General features: G+C 43.2%; 1 protein-coding gene across 9 annotated transcripts in view; it reads left to right on the top strand.

The window, feature by feature from the left end:
• Positions 1-2,727: 2,727 nt before the first annotated feature.
• The window catches only part of PCM1 (pericentriolar material 1), a 65,863-nt gene continuing 52,444 nt past the window's right edge, over positions 2,728-16,146 (top strand). For 6 of the 9 annotated variants that reach the window (XM_054989675.1, XM_054989678.1, XM_054989674.1 and 3 more), the window contains exons 1-6: positions 2,728-2,935; positions 6,142-6,269; positions 6,611-6,856; positions 10,534-10,806; positions 11,342-11,512; positions 11,667-11,783. In XM_054989675.1, the coding sequence (XP_054845650.1) occupies positions 6,174-6,269; positions 6,611-6,856; positions 10,534-10,806; positions 11,342-11,512; positions 11,667-11,783 (903 nt within the window). In that variant the 5' untranslated portion in view covers positions 2,728-2,935; positions 6,142-6,173. Of the gene's footprint in view, positions 2,936-3,363; positions 3,445-6,141; positions 6,270-6,610; positions 6,857-10,533; positions 10,807-11,341; positions 11,513-11,666; positions 11,784-16,146 lie in introns of those variants that run through there. The other 3 variants (XM_054989680.1, XM_054989679.1, XM_054989673.1) reach the window with 2 other exon arrangements.

The raw sequence follows: 16,146 nt of genomic DNA, 5'->3' as shown, positions 1-16,146 counted from the left end.
TTTTTTTCCTGCCTCAACTCTCAAGAGCAAAGCATGCCAAACGGTGGGACAGCCAGCAGAAGGCATATGTGCAGGGAGGGGGAGGGGAGGGGGAGGGGAGGGGAGGGGAGGGGTCCACCGCTGCCCCCCCCCAGGTCCTGGCAGCCGGCAGGCACCTCTATTTGCTCCATCAAAGAGAGGGCGGCCCGCGCGCCAGCAAAGAGGGGGATCTGCGTTTGCTTCTCTTCCCTGGCTTCTCTGCCTGGAATGAGAAGAGCTTGAAGCACCACCGCGCCAAAAGGTGGGACAGCGCAGAGTGCACGTGCACATGGAGGGGGAGGGGGAGGGCTCGTCCATCGCCCCAGCAGCAGGCAGGCGCAGGCTCTGTTTGCTGTATTTGCTCAGACCCCGAGATCAGCACGGAGGGAGGTGATCAAACCAAGGCAGGAAGGTAGGGGCGTGGGATACTAGCATACTTTATACAATTTCATTATTCCACATAGCACACTTCTATATGCTAAGTTGTTAAATCAAGAAAATAAGACGTGGTTTGACATGAAAGTGAAGTATTGCATACATAACAATTTTCCCCCAAATTTCCCAGTTTATTTTTCTGCAGCAAAAAAAAAAGAAGAGGGACCTTTTTCCTATGGCTTCAAAACTTGTGGAAATTTTACACCTCCAGTAAGAATAGTCCTTAGCATCCAGTCTTATGGGTATGGTTGCCAGCTTCCAGGCTGGAGATCTCCCAGAATTAGATCTGATCTCCAGCCAAAAGAGAACCAGCACATGTCCTCTTGTAGGGGACAGTCTGCGGAGTGCAGTGCTGTGTGATTTGCGGTGATCCAAAGATTGTTTGGGGTTTCAGAGGGCTTATACTTCCATACTTCCTTATTCAAAGCAATGTCTTATACAAGTTTTTTCCAGGCAGGCCACATAGGAGGCCTTAGGTCCAGAACCAGTGATTGGATCAGCACCAGCACATGTCCTCTTGTAGGGGACAGTCTCTGGAGTTCTGACCTGTGTGATCTGAGGTGATCCAGAGATTATTTTTGGGCAGCAGGGGAGCTTATACTTTCACCCTTTCCCTATTCAAAGCCATGTCTAATACAAGTTTTTTCCAGGCAGGCCACATAGGAGGCCTTAGGTCGAGAACAATGGACTGGATCAGAACCAGCACATGCCCTCTTGTATAGGACAGTCTCTGGAATGCAGGATTGTGTGATTTGGGGTGATCCAAAGATTATTTGGGATTGCAGAGGCCTCTTATATTTCCCAGTTCTTTATTCACAGCAATGTCTAATTCGAGGCCTTAGGTCCAGAACCAGAGACTGGATCAGAACCAGCACGTGTCATTTTGTAGGGGACAGTCCCTGAAGTTCAGGGGTGTGTGATTTGGAGTGATCCAAAGATTATTTGGGATTGCAGAGGCTTCTTATATTTCCCAGTTCCTTATTCACAGCAATGTCTAATTCGAGGCCTTAGGTCCAGAACCAGAGACTGGATCAGAACCAGCACATGTCCTTTTGTAGGGGACAGTCCCTGGAGTTCAGGGGTGTGTGATTTGGGGTGATCCAAAGATTATTTTGGGGGGCAGGGGGCTTATATTTTCACCACTTCCTTATTCAAAGCCGTGTCTAATACAAGGTTCTTGCAGGCAGGCCACATTCGAGGCTTTAGGTCCAGAACCAGAGACTGGATCAGCACCAGCACATGCCCTCTTGTAGAGGACAGTCTCTGGAGTTCAGGGGTGTGTGATTTGGGGTGATCCAAAGTTTTTTTTGCTGCAGCTGCCGCCCCTTTCTTCTTTTTGAATTGTTCTGGGGGCATCCTATTTTGAAGCTGTTTACTCAAGATCTGGGTTTTGTAGGATGACCCAGTATAGGTCCACTTAGAGTGCTGAGTCTTCTGAATCTGGAGGTGTATAATATGTGCCCCTGCAAACTTCATTTTGGAGTTTAGAGCTTTTCCATTTTCCCACAATATTTTTCTTTGGCTTTGCGAATAAGGAATAAGGAACTGCGAATAAGGAACTGGGAACCAACTTCAGCTTTGTCGATTCAAGTATTCTGGAGAACTCCTTAAGTGTTATTTAGTCTTTTATTTATTTCTTAAGAAATCTTGATACATTTCTCAGTAAAAGGTATCACATGGACTTTGTCTTTAGATTTTGCTATGAACCAACAAAGTGACCATTGGTAACGTACCAACTTGGGGGGCGGGGGTGGAGTGTGAGGAGAATTACTGTTTCAACTAGCTACAGAAAATTCTTTGGAAGATGTAGTATGAGATGTAGGAAGAGATTTCTATTTGCATGCAATCCCCTCCCCTTGTCTTTATGAACTAGCATGCCACTGTCAGTCTCAGCAAAAGCTTCATCATCATATAAGTAAGCAAACGCTGCATGACAGACGTCAACGCAGCAAGCTTGCGAATGAACGCGAGGTAACTACAGAGGAGTTAGCCGTGTTAGTCTGTGGTAGCAAAATCAAAAAGAGTCCAGTAGCACCTTTAAGACTAACCAATTTTATTGTAGCATAAGCTTTCGAGAATCGCAGTTCTCTTCGTCAGATCCCAGAACCCCGTCATAGAAGCAAGACAACTGCGCGCGAGAATACACGCACTGCTCGATGGGAAACGTAGTTTTAGCGAGTGTCGTCTCCTGCCCGCACATAGCAACAGGACAGGACTGGAGGTTCGCTGGTCACGTGCCCCACGAAACTCGAGAGGGGGCGAGGAGGACGAGAAGGCGGGACGCGCGGCGCGGCAGAGCATGATCGTTTCTCAGGCAAAGGTTACTAAGTAACGGCGTGTGTCCGCCCGCCCCTTCCACAGAAAGAAGGCCAAGATGGTGGCGAGTACTGCCGTTAGAGGCGGAGTGTGAGGCGTTTCCGTCAAGGGGTCCCTCCGCCGCAAACACTGTGGGAAGGCGCGCGAGGCGAACCGGGCTGGCCAGGTATAACAATGGCGAGGGAAGGGTACTATTTATTGGACTGCCTTCTCGCAGTAGCTGGGCTCGGAGAGTTCCCCGCGATGAGGGCGGCAAACAGCGAGGGCGCTCTGGGCGAACTTCCACGCCCCCGTTTCGCCTCAAGAAGCCGAGCTGGAAAGGTGGGGGGGAGGGGCAGCGCCCGCTTGCTCAGCCCCGCCCTCTCCGTCAGAGCCGTTGCGCGCCCGCGAGAGGCTCCTCCCCCTGCCCCTTGGCGCGCTTGGAGGGAGAAATGCCTTGTCTCCAAGGAGACGACGCGTTCCATTCCCTCCCCCAATGGGCTGTTCTTCCCAGGTGGCCTCGCCCCTCTCCGGTTGCGCGCGACGCTTCCCGCCGCTCTAGGCAGAGGAGGTGCTCCTCGTCTCGGACGCCGCCTCGCCAACCGCCCTTCTCCCCCAGTCTTGGCGTGGGCAGGCTGGCTCCGGCTGCTTTTTCGTTTCGACCTGGGGAGGATCTGCTCATCTCAGACTCCGCGGGTGAGCCCCGGTTAGGACTGCCAGTCTCCAGGTGGTGGCTGGAGATCTCCTGGAGTTATAACTGATCTCCAGGAGAAAAGGGCTGCTTTGGAGGGTGGACTCTGTGGCATTAAATCCTGCTGGGGTCCCTCTTTAGGCTCCACCCCCCCCCCAAATCTCCAGGAATTTCCCAGCCTGAAGCTGGCAACTCTAGCCCCCAATTAAGGTCGCTTCTTCCACAAGTATATACTATTGGGGGGTGGGACGGGGGAAGAGTCAATGACTGTAGCACCCGTTGCAGAGGCTACCCCTTCTTAAGTCAGGGCTGATTTGATAACTGATCGAGTCCCTCTTTCTAACGCACTCGCCCCACTGTGCGAGTGTGTAGAGTGTAGACTTGACAACTGTCTGTATATAGCAACTCCAAGTACGACTGATTTTGTTGTTTTGATCCGGAGCACTCCTGTAGGGAAATACCTAGCTTATATATTCTTTTTAAAAAAATAGGTAGCAAGATTTAGAGCCTGCTTCATTCTTTTAAGTGGTTTTCATTAATGTTGAAAGGGTTTTAGTTTCCTTACATGGCTCTTGCTTTGATAACTGTATAAGCTGGCTGTAAAGAGGACTGATACAAAATTTAAGTGCCAGATGTCTAGAACAGCAGACTAATGGGTGGTTGAAATTGTGATTTTGCCAAGCTGTAAATGGCACTTGGAGAAGCAGTTGATTGGGTTGGTAGTCTGACATGAGCAACCTTCACTCCATTTTTCAGCACAGAATAGCTGAGTCCTGCCAGCCTTGAGGAAGCTTTACAAGATAGAGTCTGGCATTTGGGACACAACATCCTGAGTTTGTTAGGTTCAGTTGGCTTACCTTCTATCAGGAAAGCATAGTTTAGCAACTTGCTGTCATACTGTGTCTGCTCTTTCTTTGCGATGTGCAGAAGAGCATTATTTAGTCTGTACTCTAACATTACCTTGTATGATTTGATTTTCATGGCTGCCTTTTGGTGACAGCAATGCAGAATCGGTTTTCTTTCTTTTGAGATTCGTTAGTGGTGGAGCATATAGGAAAATTCCATATAGCTTTTTCATATCATTAATGTGGTGCAGACACTCTGAACCTGACATTTTGTACTTACTTTTAAGTAGAACATTTTCTAAACATAACTTCTGCAGTTCTTTAAACTTTTCAGCCTTTTCTCCAGGGTCCTGAAATTGAGGAAATCTGTGTGTATGCAGCCTTAGTTTTATTTGTGTCTTGAGTAATTCAAGATCAAGTCTTCAAGAATTCAACAGGAAAGAAGAGACTTTAAGAATAAATAGAGCATGGTTTCCAGTCCTGAAAAACACCAGGCTAACAAAACACTCTATACCCGACAATAGCCCTGCAGAGAAGATTAGCACATCAAGCACCAATCCATATGCAAAAGAACCTCCTCAGGATACAGTGAAGCCTCCCTCCATTAGCATTCCACACCCTGGGAAACTCTTACAGGATGACTCAGCTCAACCCCACCCCTCCTGAGTAGATATAAATGACTTGCCAACATCTTTTCCACACTGTGACACTGAGAGATCTCTGTCTTTTGGTGCTACACCTCTGAAGATGCTAGCCACAGCTGCTGGCGAAACGTCAGGAACTACAATGCCAAGACCACGGGTATACAGCCCGGAAAATCCACAACAATCAAGATCAAGTCGCTTAATATTAGGTTTCTTTTCTCTGCATAAACAGACTGGAAGATAGAATATAAAAGATGGTCTTTGTCACAGTACTTGTGACTTTTTGTAATACAAAAAGTAAAGTTGTTAAGGCTCTTTGCATTTCCAGTTAGTGTAACTTTTGTTCAACATTGTTTGAAGTACAACAGATTTGTGCAAAACCTTACAGTGCAATCCTAAGCAGAGCTACTGTAACTCTGCTTAGCGGAGTTCTATAGGAAGAGTAACTCTTTTTGAGAGGATGAAAGAATGACTATGGCAAAAAAATGTATGCTGAACAAAGCACTTCATTGCTTGCAAAACTTAGGTATAGTAAATGCTGTTATTGGGCACCTGGTTAACTGGCATGCTGAACTGCAGCCTGCTTTGCCGCTGCCTGTTCTCACATGAAAACAGGTGGAGGATAAGCAGGCTGTAGGTCCTGGCCATAGGTGCAGCACTCCCTCCTTACTCCTCCTCTTGCACTGCTTGTATGCTGCTTGCTATCACAGTAGAGCCCTGGACACTGCCTGCTTGTATTACTGCTGAGCAAGTGATTGCTATGGCCAGAAACTGTCCAGTAAGAAAATTTTACCTTTTAGGGTTTGATTCAGTGAAGCCCTTCTACATGGATGAAATTTGAAAAGCAAGTTGATTCTATGCCTTCTTTTGTTTGATACAAGGCATATTGAGTTATTTTGTGCTAATTCCCAAGTATGAGCCCTAGGTTTTATGCAGTTGCATAATTTATACCATTTATATTAGAGTTTCTTATTTGGGAGTAGAAAATCAGTTATCAAAGTACATGTTCTTTTGGCTGGCTGATGTGTACCCTAGTTCATTGTTGATGTTCTTGAGTTCTGCCTTCACACTCATTAAGTTGTTTGGTTTTCTTTAAAGGTCATTCCCAAAATGAAATGAGAACATTTAATTTTGTTTAAATAGCCTTGTATTCACTGGGATCTCGAAGTTGATAGGACCTAATATTTCTGTTTCTACTCCGTTGTATCTGCAGGTATATTCTTAGTGGTTGGTTGATTGTAAAACATGGCAGCGGGAGGTGGTCCTTTTGAAGAAGGAATGGAAGATCATGACTTGCCCAACTGGGGCAGTGAGAGCCTTGATGATCGATTGAACAATATGGTACAGCCACAGTTTTTGAAATTATTAATTGTGGATTGTATAATACTAATTTCTTTTGGACATCAGCAAGAAATTAGTTCTGTGGTAGATTTGGAAACATGAATAATTCCACACTACTTCAAGAGAAACTAAGGTGATAAATGAATGTCAGAGTAAGAGCTTGAAATCAGATAGTATTGTTGAAAACACTAGCTGAAACTTTCTATCATGTATACTGAACTTGCTGAATGCATGTTTTGAAGTTGAATGCAATTTAAATTTTGAATCCTTCAGGTAATTAGCCTGAAGTGAATTCTTGTTTTCAGTTGTCATATGTATTTCCTTTTTTCTTGTTTTCAAAGGGTTGGGGTGATCAGCCAAAGAGACCAAACCGATCTTCAGAGAAAAATAGGAAAAAAATTATTGGCGAAAGCGAAAAGAGACTTACTAATGACATCTCTCCAGAATCTACACCGGGAATTGGACGGCGGAAGTCAAAGACTCCTCATAGCTTTCCTCACACTAGATACGTGACCCAAATGTCTGTCCCTGAGCAGGCAGAACTAGAAAAGCTTAAACAAAGAATAAACTTCGGTGATTTGGATCAGGTTTGTGCTTTATGTTTATCAAACGGAGTGCACCACTCTACATGCAAAAGTCAGTAAATGGATTTAAAAATAATAATTGTGGGTGTCCTTTGATGTCTGATGACTTTGAACAAATTATAGATAACATTCTAAAGTGTAGAATACATAGGCTATCTACACAGGCACACAGTTATTTGGTTCCACTCAGGGCTTTTTTTCAGGGGGAACGCGGGGGAACGGAGTTCCGGAACCTCTTGAAAATGGTCACATGGCTGGTGGCCCCTCCCCCTGATCTCCAGACAGAGGGGAGTTGAGATTGCCCTCCGCGCCGCTCGGCTCTGTTTGGCGATCAGGGGGAGGGGCCACCAGCTACGTGACCATTTTCTCCAAGGGCAACCCACTGAGTTCCACCACCTCTTTTCCCAGAAAAAAAGCCCTGGTTCCGCTGTTTATGTTTCATCTAGTTTTGCCAGGTGAGTTAGCAGTTGCATAACAGCATCTTAGAGATGTGTAGGTTAGATACTAAATGATGATAAATAATTTACAAATCAAATTATCCTAAAATTACAATGCACCAAATGGTCATTTTTTTTCCTGCTTAACTAAAGTTAGGTTTGCAATGGTAAAACAAATCAGGCTTTCTGAGTGCTGATTCTTAGAATGCGGTCCTATGGAGAGTGACTCCAGTCAATGGGCTTAGACTGGAGTAACTCTCCATAGGATTGCTCTGTGAGTCTCTTCATTTTTCTTAATTTGCTTAAAACAGGCTTTGTACCCTCTGCCTCCCTCCTGTGTACATGCCATCAATGTGAATGACAGAAGGGAGCTGGCCAAGATGTGTCTGCTCCTGTTTTCTGTTGCATATACATTCATATGTGTGCATGTACACTCCCAGCTTTCTCTTCACTTCTTTCTTTGTGAGATGTTTCTGGAAGGGAAAGGAGCTTGTAGTCAAGTGGGTGCCTGCTAAACAATCAGAAAGGGAAAGAGGATGCATGAAGCTGTTGCTGAGTTATATCTGCAGCCCATAATCCCGACTTCCTTTTTACACATTGGTGTGGATGAAGAGAGAAGCATGGTGGGTGGTGAGAAGCAGCAGCATTTCTGGTGACAGGAACAGTATGATATACCACTTACCATTGTTTCTTCCATTAGCCTGCTGAAAGTTTCCCTCTCACGTCCCTCAGTAAAACCCAGGATGCTGCTTTTTCAGGACATTGTCTCTCCCCCCCCCCATCTCTCTCTTGTCTCCATTCCTGCTAGAGATTATTTGCCAAGCAAATTTGCTTTAGCTTCTCTTGAGAAGAAACGTAGAGGGCAGCAGAACAAAGATATTAACCTCATTTTATTTACATTGCTCTCACACACAATTGGAATTGCTCCACGCAAAATATTGTTGTAGTCAAAAGCATTTCACAGCCCACCCACTAATACACATTTTTCTTCATAAAGACTTGTTATTCAGATCCCCTTTTATGAGTGAGTGACACGTGCATTGTCGTCCGGTCAAGCTTTTATTTTATTTCTGAAACAAAACAAACTTAAGGAATCTGGGACGATGGTAAGAAATAAAGGAAGTGAGGGCTGTAGGCGGTTGGTTTAGTTTTACAGTAAACAGTTCAGGGAATGCATTGAAATCGCTAGATAATCCTTACTCAGGAGAGAAAAGAAGGAAACTTGGCTGAAGATTTGCTGGTATTTATTGAGTCTAATATAAAGTGAAAGAAGTAATAAGATGGACAGTTTTGTTTTGTATTTAAAATAGAATTTAGTTTCCTGTTAAACCATGCCTTGCAAATCAAGAAATGCAATCAGTGTGCTTTTCTTAAGAAAAAACACTGCTTTTGTTGTTGATCAGGATGCATTAGTAACATAATGCTGTTGCTGCTGCTTAAGATGAGAGGGAATGAATCCCCGCCCCTTTTTCATATCCTGAGCCTCATTTTGAGAAGGCAGGCTTTATTCCACAGCGCGGGCAAGCAGCCTTGGGGGGCTCGAGAAAACAAAACAACCTTTGAAGATGATGGTGTGCTGGCAAACAAAATTATGGGGGTGGGTGGGAGATGAGTTATGGTACTTGGCCAGACAAGCTTGGGTCTGGGAGGCAGTGACAGGCATAAGCCATCTCTTTTACCATCTTTCATATTACTGGCCACAGCGATGCTGCCAGCGCCCTCGTTGCTTGGGCAGAGATCTGGCCCTGTATGCCAAGCAAAATGGTTTGGTGTGCTGCTGTTGGCACATGTGTGGTGATTTGCCTACTCTTGTTTTAGAAACCAAATGCTCGAGTATAATATTCCTTTTTCCTGCATTAAAACTGCAGCTGTGTGTCTGGAGGGAAAAGACAATGTTGCCCACAGTTCCTGGCTTCTCTGTTTCCTCTCTCTGTTCCTTTTGCTGAAGAGCAGGGACAGAGGATGTAGAAGCTATTGGTGTTTTTACGTGTTTCTTTATTTAAAATATTTATATACCTGCCTTTTTCCCAGGCATCGCAGAACCCAAGGCAGGTAAACTGGAAAACATAACAAGAATATTCTGAGATTTGGCACTGTCTTTCCCTCTCAGTCCCCTGACTAGAATTGCACGGAAAATGTTGCAGAAATCAGTTGGTACCTCTGTCTTGGTGTGTGCTCTGTCATTGTCCTATTCTGTGCTTTGTGACAAAACAAAGGGAAAAGATCTGTAGAATAATAACAACAACAACATCCAACAACAACAATATACCGCCCTTCAGGACAACTTAACGACCATTCAGAATGGTTTACAAAGTATGTCATTACCCCCACAACAATAATCACCCTGTAAGGTGGGTGGGGCTGAGAGAGCTCCTAAAAGCTGTGACTGACCCAAGGCCATCCAGCTGGCTTCAAGCGGAGGAGTGGGGAATCGAACCCAGTTCTCCAGATTAGAGTCCTGCACTCTTAACCACTATACCAAACACGTGCTTGGTTGTGCAGTTAGCGGGTCTCTGTGTGGCAGTACCTCTTTACGCATGGCACAATTTCAGGTTATGCTGTCCTCTAGCTTGAAGATGAAAGTACAGAGAGAGCCAGGCAGGACCACTGTGGGGACTGCCTTTCTTGTGTTCTTTGCAGGGCCCCCCCCTCGCCCCCCTCCCGTGTAGTCCAAGTCTCAGTTGACTTACGGAGGCTGCTGCTGGGCTTTCAAAGGAAGAGGTGAATGGAAGTGGTTTGCCATGGCTTGCCTCTGCATAGCGTGACCCTGTACTTGGCTTCTGAGATCTGATGAGCTCAGGCTCACCTGCACCATCGGGTCAGGGCACTTCTTCTGTAGGTAGAGCTGATGAAGGGCTGTGTAGTGTACAGCAGGGAGTTTCTGTGGTTATCAGACTGGAAGGAGTGGCGGAAGGCTACCTTGGTGCTTCTCTGAGGAGGCCACTTCCACCGTGCTTCCTTCATGCTTTCTGCCTGTAAAAAGTGCGTGGTGGAAGTGGCACTGGCAAAGCAAGACGAGAGTAGAGGGAGGAACGGCAGCTGTCCTGCTGCTCTCTCGTTTGCCTTGCTATGATATTTTTCATTATGACCCTACGGACAACTTATCTATACGGAGAACAGATGGACACTTGCCTTTTTATTCTGTTGTCAAATTGTGCCATTACAGAGTTATTTAATACTAAAGCTGGATCTGTGCTTGAAAGGACCATGTGAGTGATCTTGTGATACTTTGCTTTCCTGTAGCGAAGTATTGGAAGTGATTCTCAAGGGAGAGCAACAGCTGCTAACAACAAACGCCAGCTGAATGAAAACAGAAAACCGTTCAACTTCCTGTCACTACAGATTAATACTAACAAAGGCAAAGATGCCGCAGCAAGCTCTCAAACACAAGAAACTGATGGAGCATCACAGTACAAAGATTTATTTACGACTGCCTTGAGTAAGGATTTGCTACAGAATTGTCCTGTTTCGATTGGAGAAGATGGAAGAGGTGAACCTGCAGTGGACAGTAGCCAGGTGCTGCTTGTGATTAATTTTTCATACATTTCCTCTTGATCAGGATCTTGAGTGTAATACAGTTGTTGGGCATCTCTGATATCTTTTTAAAAGAATCGTTTTATTAATCATAGAGAGCATCTTTTAACTGTGTTGATAGCCAGTATAAGTCATGATGAACCTGGCAGGACATAGTTAATAGATATAAAAGTTGTGCAGCTGCACTGATTTGATTTTTCTAACTAACATTTTAAATGCTTCACATATAGGCAAAGGCCAGTCAAACAAGCCATGTTGATTGCTGTCATTATTTATATAGTGTTACTATGTACATGAGTGTCCTTTGCTTTCTAATTTGGATTTTAAATTTGCAACGGCGTACCATTTTCTACAACCCTCCCTGTGGTTGGTATAACTTTGCGTGTATGTATTTGGTCATTGTGATGCTCAAGTCTTTTTCTTGGTCATCTGTTTTATTAAAAGCTGCTTATTCATTATATTAGTGTTTTATGCATCACAATAGATTCACTCACTGCTGTCCCCTGTGTTTTTTCAGATTGTAAGCAGATTAGTTCAAATTCGTGACTATATTGCAAAAGCCAGTTCGATGCGGGATGACCTTATTGAGAAAAATGAGAGATCTGCTAATGTTGAACGCTTAGTACAGCTCATAGATCATTTGAAGGAGCAGGAGAAATCTTACCTGAAATTTTTGCAGAAGATGCTTGTAAGTTGGGGGAAACCTCTTTAATGGCTGTTAGAGAATTCTTGATATTCATTGGTGGCACGGGGGTTGAGTTTAAAATGTAGCACTTTCCCTTCAAGCTGACTTTATGCCCCCATTTATGTAGTCTTTTGTTTATGCCACTGAAATGTTCCAGGCTAGAGAAAATGAGGAGGAGGATGGTCGGACTGTAGATTCAGCTGTGGGATCTGGTTCTGTAGCTGAGAGCACATCGCTAAACATAGATGTGCGGTCTGAAGTTTCAGATGCCACGGTAAGCTGCTTTTTTGCAATTAAGGCGCTAGAGATGAGCCCTGTTCTTTTTGCAGATGGCTGTTGTTGTGAATCTGAATTTTAACGTAAAGAAATTCTTAAACTCTGAGAATGACAAAGAACATTGTTAAATCATAATGTTTGACTTTTGAATGCCAAATATGAAAGGGAAATGTTGCTGCAGCGGTGAATCGCATTACTTAAAACGGATCCAGAGGAGTTAGCCTTGTTAGTCCGTAGTAGCAAAATAGAAAAGAGTCCAGTAGCACCTTTAAGATTAACCAACTTTACTGTAGCACAAGCTTTCGAGAACCACAGCTCTCTTCGTCAGATGCATCTGATGAAGAGAACTGTGATTCTTGAAAGCTTACGCTGCAGTAAAGTTGGTTTGTCTTAAAGATGCTACTGGACTCTTTTCTATATTACTTAAAACAGTTTCTCATCCCAAGAAGCTCTAGCACCCCCCCACCCCCACACACGCCGAGTAGCAGTGCAACACTGAAGTGTGTTTTCATGTATAGGATCCCATTAAACATTGTGGGGGAATGTTTAGTTTGGGTCCTCCTTCATTGCTCACCCCTGCATTGTATTCTCTTCAGTGAGGTTTGTTTCAGGCTGTTTGCAGTTTTGTTCATTGCTCGTTTTCTGCCTTGCTGCTGCCAAAGAATTGCCTGTCAAGCACCAACGGAAGTGTTAACATCTCATAGTTCCTCTTGCATGGTAATTCATTTTGGTAGCTCGTTTATTTTCACTATCATATTTACTTTTCTTCCATTAACCCTCTGAGGTAGCCTGAAATTTTGAGCCCTAATGGGAAAAGAATGATAGGAAACGCATAATAGTCGTTGAAGAGTGAAAATACTTAATCGCTGAGATGGTATTAGGCCACTAAAGGTGATGAGAAAAAAGACCCTGTATTTGGACATCATTACGGTCATTCTTCAGATGAAGAGAGAATATGGTTGTGTTCATGTGAAAATGTTGGTACCCTAGTTCTACCTGGAGATTTTTTCCCCCAACTTGTCTTTTTTTGAGCAATAAGCTAACAGCAGTGGGGGTGGGGGTAAGGGAAAAGTTTTGGAGAATAAAAATATTAGATGGCTCCAAGAAGTCCATTAAACTCTTGCCCATACCTAAATGTCACTTGCTCACCAGTCCCGTATTTTGTTAAAACCTTAGAATTACGGGACATAACTGTTAACGTGTTGAGAGCCTTTGTGTTGCTTAACACAGACCTATAATAACAATTTATTTGGAATTCAAGAGTCAGGGCAGATACTCAGCTGAAGCTCTTCATTCAGCCCCTGGCCTTCCCTACTCATTCCTTTCTCATCCAGTGTTTATTCTGTACTGTATGCTCCGTGCCTAACTCTTGCAGCATCTTCTTTCACACAATTCATCTCCCGCTCTCCTGGCTTTCCACAATTATTCCTGAATTATTCAGTAGGGCTTTCTATCTAGAGTATAGGCCTGTGTCATAAGAAATAGCTCAGCGAGACTGTAGGGACTATAGACTATGCTATTGGGTACTGTCTGCTGATGTAAATATGCTCCTACAAGGGATATTCCACAGGTTATGCTTTATTTCAGAAAGATTCCAACTCTATGCTCAGCTTTACACTTGCTTTCAGGCTTTCTGCTACCGTACCCTATTTTATCTGCTCACTGAATGTCCTAACGGTTGTTCATTATTGTATTTTGCTCAGTGAATGTTCTGGCTGTTGATTATATTGTATTTCACTTGCACTGTGTGTGTAATCCTCCTTCGGTTTCAGTAAGAAAGGTGGACTATAAATAAATAGTCTGTGTTTTGAGAGGGTTGAAATGCTGTATCAAAGGCCCACATATCTTCCTGACATCTTTTTCTTTAGATGACTAGAACTTCTTTTATGTGATAACATGGTTTGTTTGGTCTGAGAATGAGCTTTGGAAATCTCAGGACATCTTTCCCCCTCCCTTTATTAGCAATACCAAGATTGACATCTTACTGCCTCAGTTTTTGTAGTGTTAGAGTCCTGGCTGGTAGGTATGAAACAAACTGCAGTTTGTGCCCATTTTGGACTTTGTGTCAGATTGTGCCTTGGGACCAAACCTGGTGCATGTATGGAAGTAGAAAGTGAGCCCAAGAACTGTCTGTCTTGTTCTTGCCATAAACAAACCACAGTTCATTCACTGTGTCTGAAAGCAGCCTGAAAGAAATCTGTCATAATCCGTAGGGCTGTCTGGCCATGCTTTTTGATGTAGTGTATTTTATTTAAAATATTTATATGCCAGACCTCTTGACAATAGATCTCCAGTGTGGCCCATCAATAAGAAAACACTGATTTGTATGAGGTTTGTAGTCCTTTAGTGCATTGCAGTTGCTGAACTTTGGTTTGTTGGGGAACATAATTGCATCACTCATGCAATTTATGGTCTTGTTTTAAAGATGTGATCCACTTCTTTAAAACATTAATGGGTATAGAGAGGGAACAACTGATTTGCAGCAGTTTCTGTGCCGTTAGTGGTAGTGTATGAAACAGGGCATAGCATTTTACGTGTTTTGATGGACAGAATTTCCAAATTTGTTTAAGTTACTTTTCCAGATTACAGGAATTCTGAGTGAATAACGTTTGTCACAATTTGGAAGCGTGTGCAAGTGCCACCCATGCAAGTATTAGTTTTCTCTGACTAGATGCCTTCTTGGAACGTATTCCCTGCGTCTCTTAATTCCATCAAGTTTGCAAATCAGTTGGGAGAGCTGACAAAGAGAAATAATAACATTCACACATTGGAAGTAATTGTCCCTTTTGGCTGACTTCCTTTTGGCAAACCTTATACTCAACTCTCAAACTGCTTTAAAGCCTTTGATGGAGTTTAAAAGATGATTTCAAGGTTCAGTGGAGAGAGTTATTACAGGGAGACTTAAAGAAACTTGATGCACATATATGCCTTTGATAGTTTGAGTCTTTGTTTTTGTAAAAACTGAAATGTTAAAATTTGAAGAGGTATGATTTAAATTGAATGATACATGGACAAATCAGAAACTGAGTAGACCTTAATTATATAAGTTATAAAAACTATTCTTAGCAGGAATGTGTGTTCACAGTCTAACTTGCTAAACTGTTTGATAAAGGAGGTATCTTTTAGTCTGAGAACTCGACCCCGCATTGAGGACAAACTAGGGAATTCAGCTTCTCAAGGACAGGTTTCAGACATGAATGTTACAGCAAATCCAAAAGTGACATGTGACAGAGCTGCTTTGAATGCCAGGGAAATCTGGTCTAGTATGATTAATAGACAAGGACCCGGATTGCTCTCAAAGGTATACTACCAAATATTGCCTTGGAAATCTTAAAATATAGAACCTCAATACGCAGACTTCCTCTTTCTCTTCCATGAATTATGTTTTTAAAAGCTTAAATGACTGCTTTTTCACTTTCGAAGAGTTGAATTTAGTAATACTTTTTAAAACTTTTAAATAATTTTAAAAATCAACTTACAGAAACAATAAAGAATTAACAAATAACATATTGGGTTAAATCTTACCAGCATTTAGCTAGTGCAAGAGGAAATCTCTCAGCCCATTTCCCTCCTCGCTACAACCTCATCTCCTATGGTCTTCTTTATTCATTTAGATCTTCTGTTTTTCTCCCCTGTTGGGAACCAGAACGGCCACACCATCATTCTCCCTCTGTTTTATCCTCATACCACCTCTCTCTCTCTTTTTTTTTAAATCCGTCTGGGTCCCATGACCCTTGACATAACTTTATCAGGGATCAAAAAGGGCTCCCCTTCCCTCTTGTACTAGCAGAAAGGCTGGTGCGAGCAAACCCCCTTTTTTTTCTAAACTTACGCATCAACCCAACACAAATATCTTCCTATATGAGAGACAGTGCCATGCTGATGTAGCTTCATAGCTCAGAAGTTTTTTAAAGACTGTTTAACAGTGTTCAGGCAACTCTGTGTAGAAGCGCAGCTGCCGTTTTGTGTGTAAAACTTACAGCTTCCTACATTGAGCTGCAAGAATCAAACGTTTCACAGCTTTCCTGTATAAAGCTAGTTTAGTTTTCTTACCAGGTGACTGTTTAAAACAAAACACTGTTTATTATTCTAGAATGCTACTTGCACTGCTATATTTTAATAACATTGAGTTTACAGTGACTTGATGTATAAAAAATTCCACATTCCCTAATCAGTTTAAGTCTTCAAATTTTACGTTATATTTGCTGTTGTCTTCCATTGTCTTACTCATTACTGGGAAGATGTTTGAGCTGTGTGTTAGAAACTGCGGTTGGGTCTTGGCTTTCATCAGTGATTTTCTGTCTTTCTCGTTTTTCATTGTAACTTGGGCAGTTACATAATCACGGTGCTGGGTTATTGGT

This window comes from Eublepharis macularius, chromosome 10 (assembly GCF_028583425.1).
Source record: "Eublepharis macularius isolate TG4126 chromosome 10, MPM_Emac_v1.0, whole genome shotgun sequence".
Lineage (NCBI taxonomy): Eukaryota > Metazoa > Chordata > Lepidosauria > Squamata > Eublepharidae > Eublepharis > Eublepharis macularius.
This window is presented reverse-complemented; position numbering and strand designations above follow the sequence as displayed.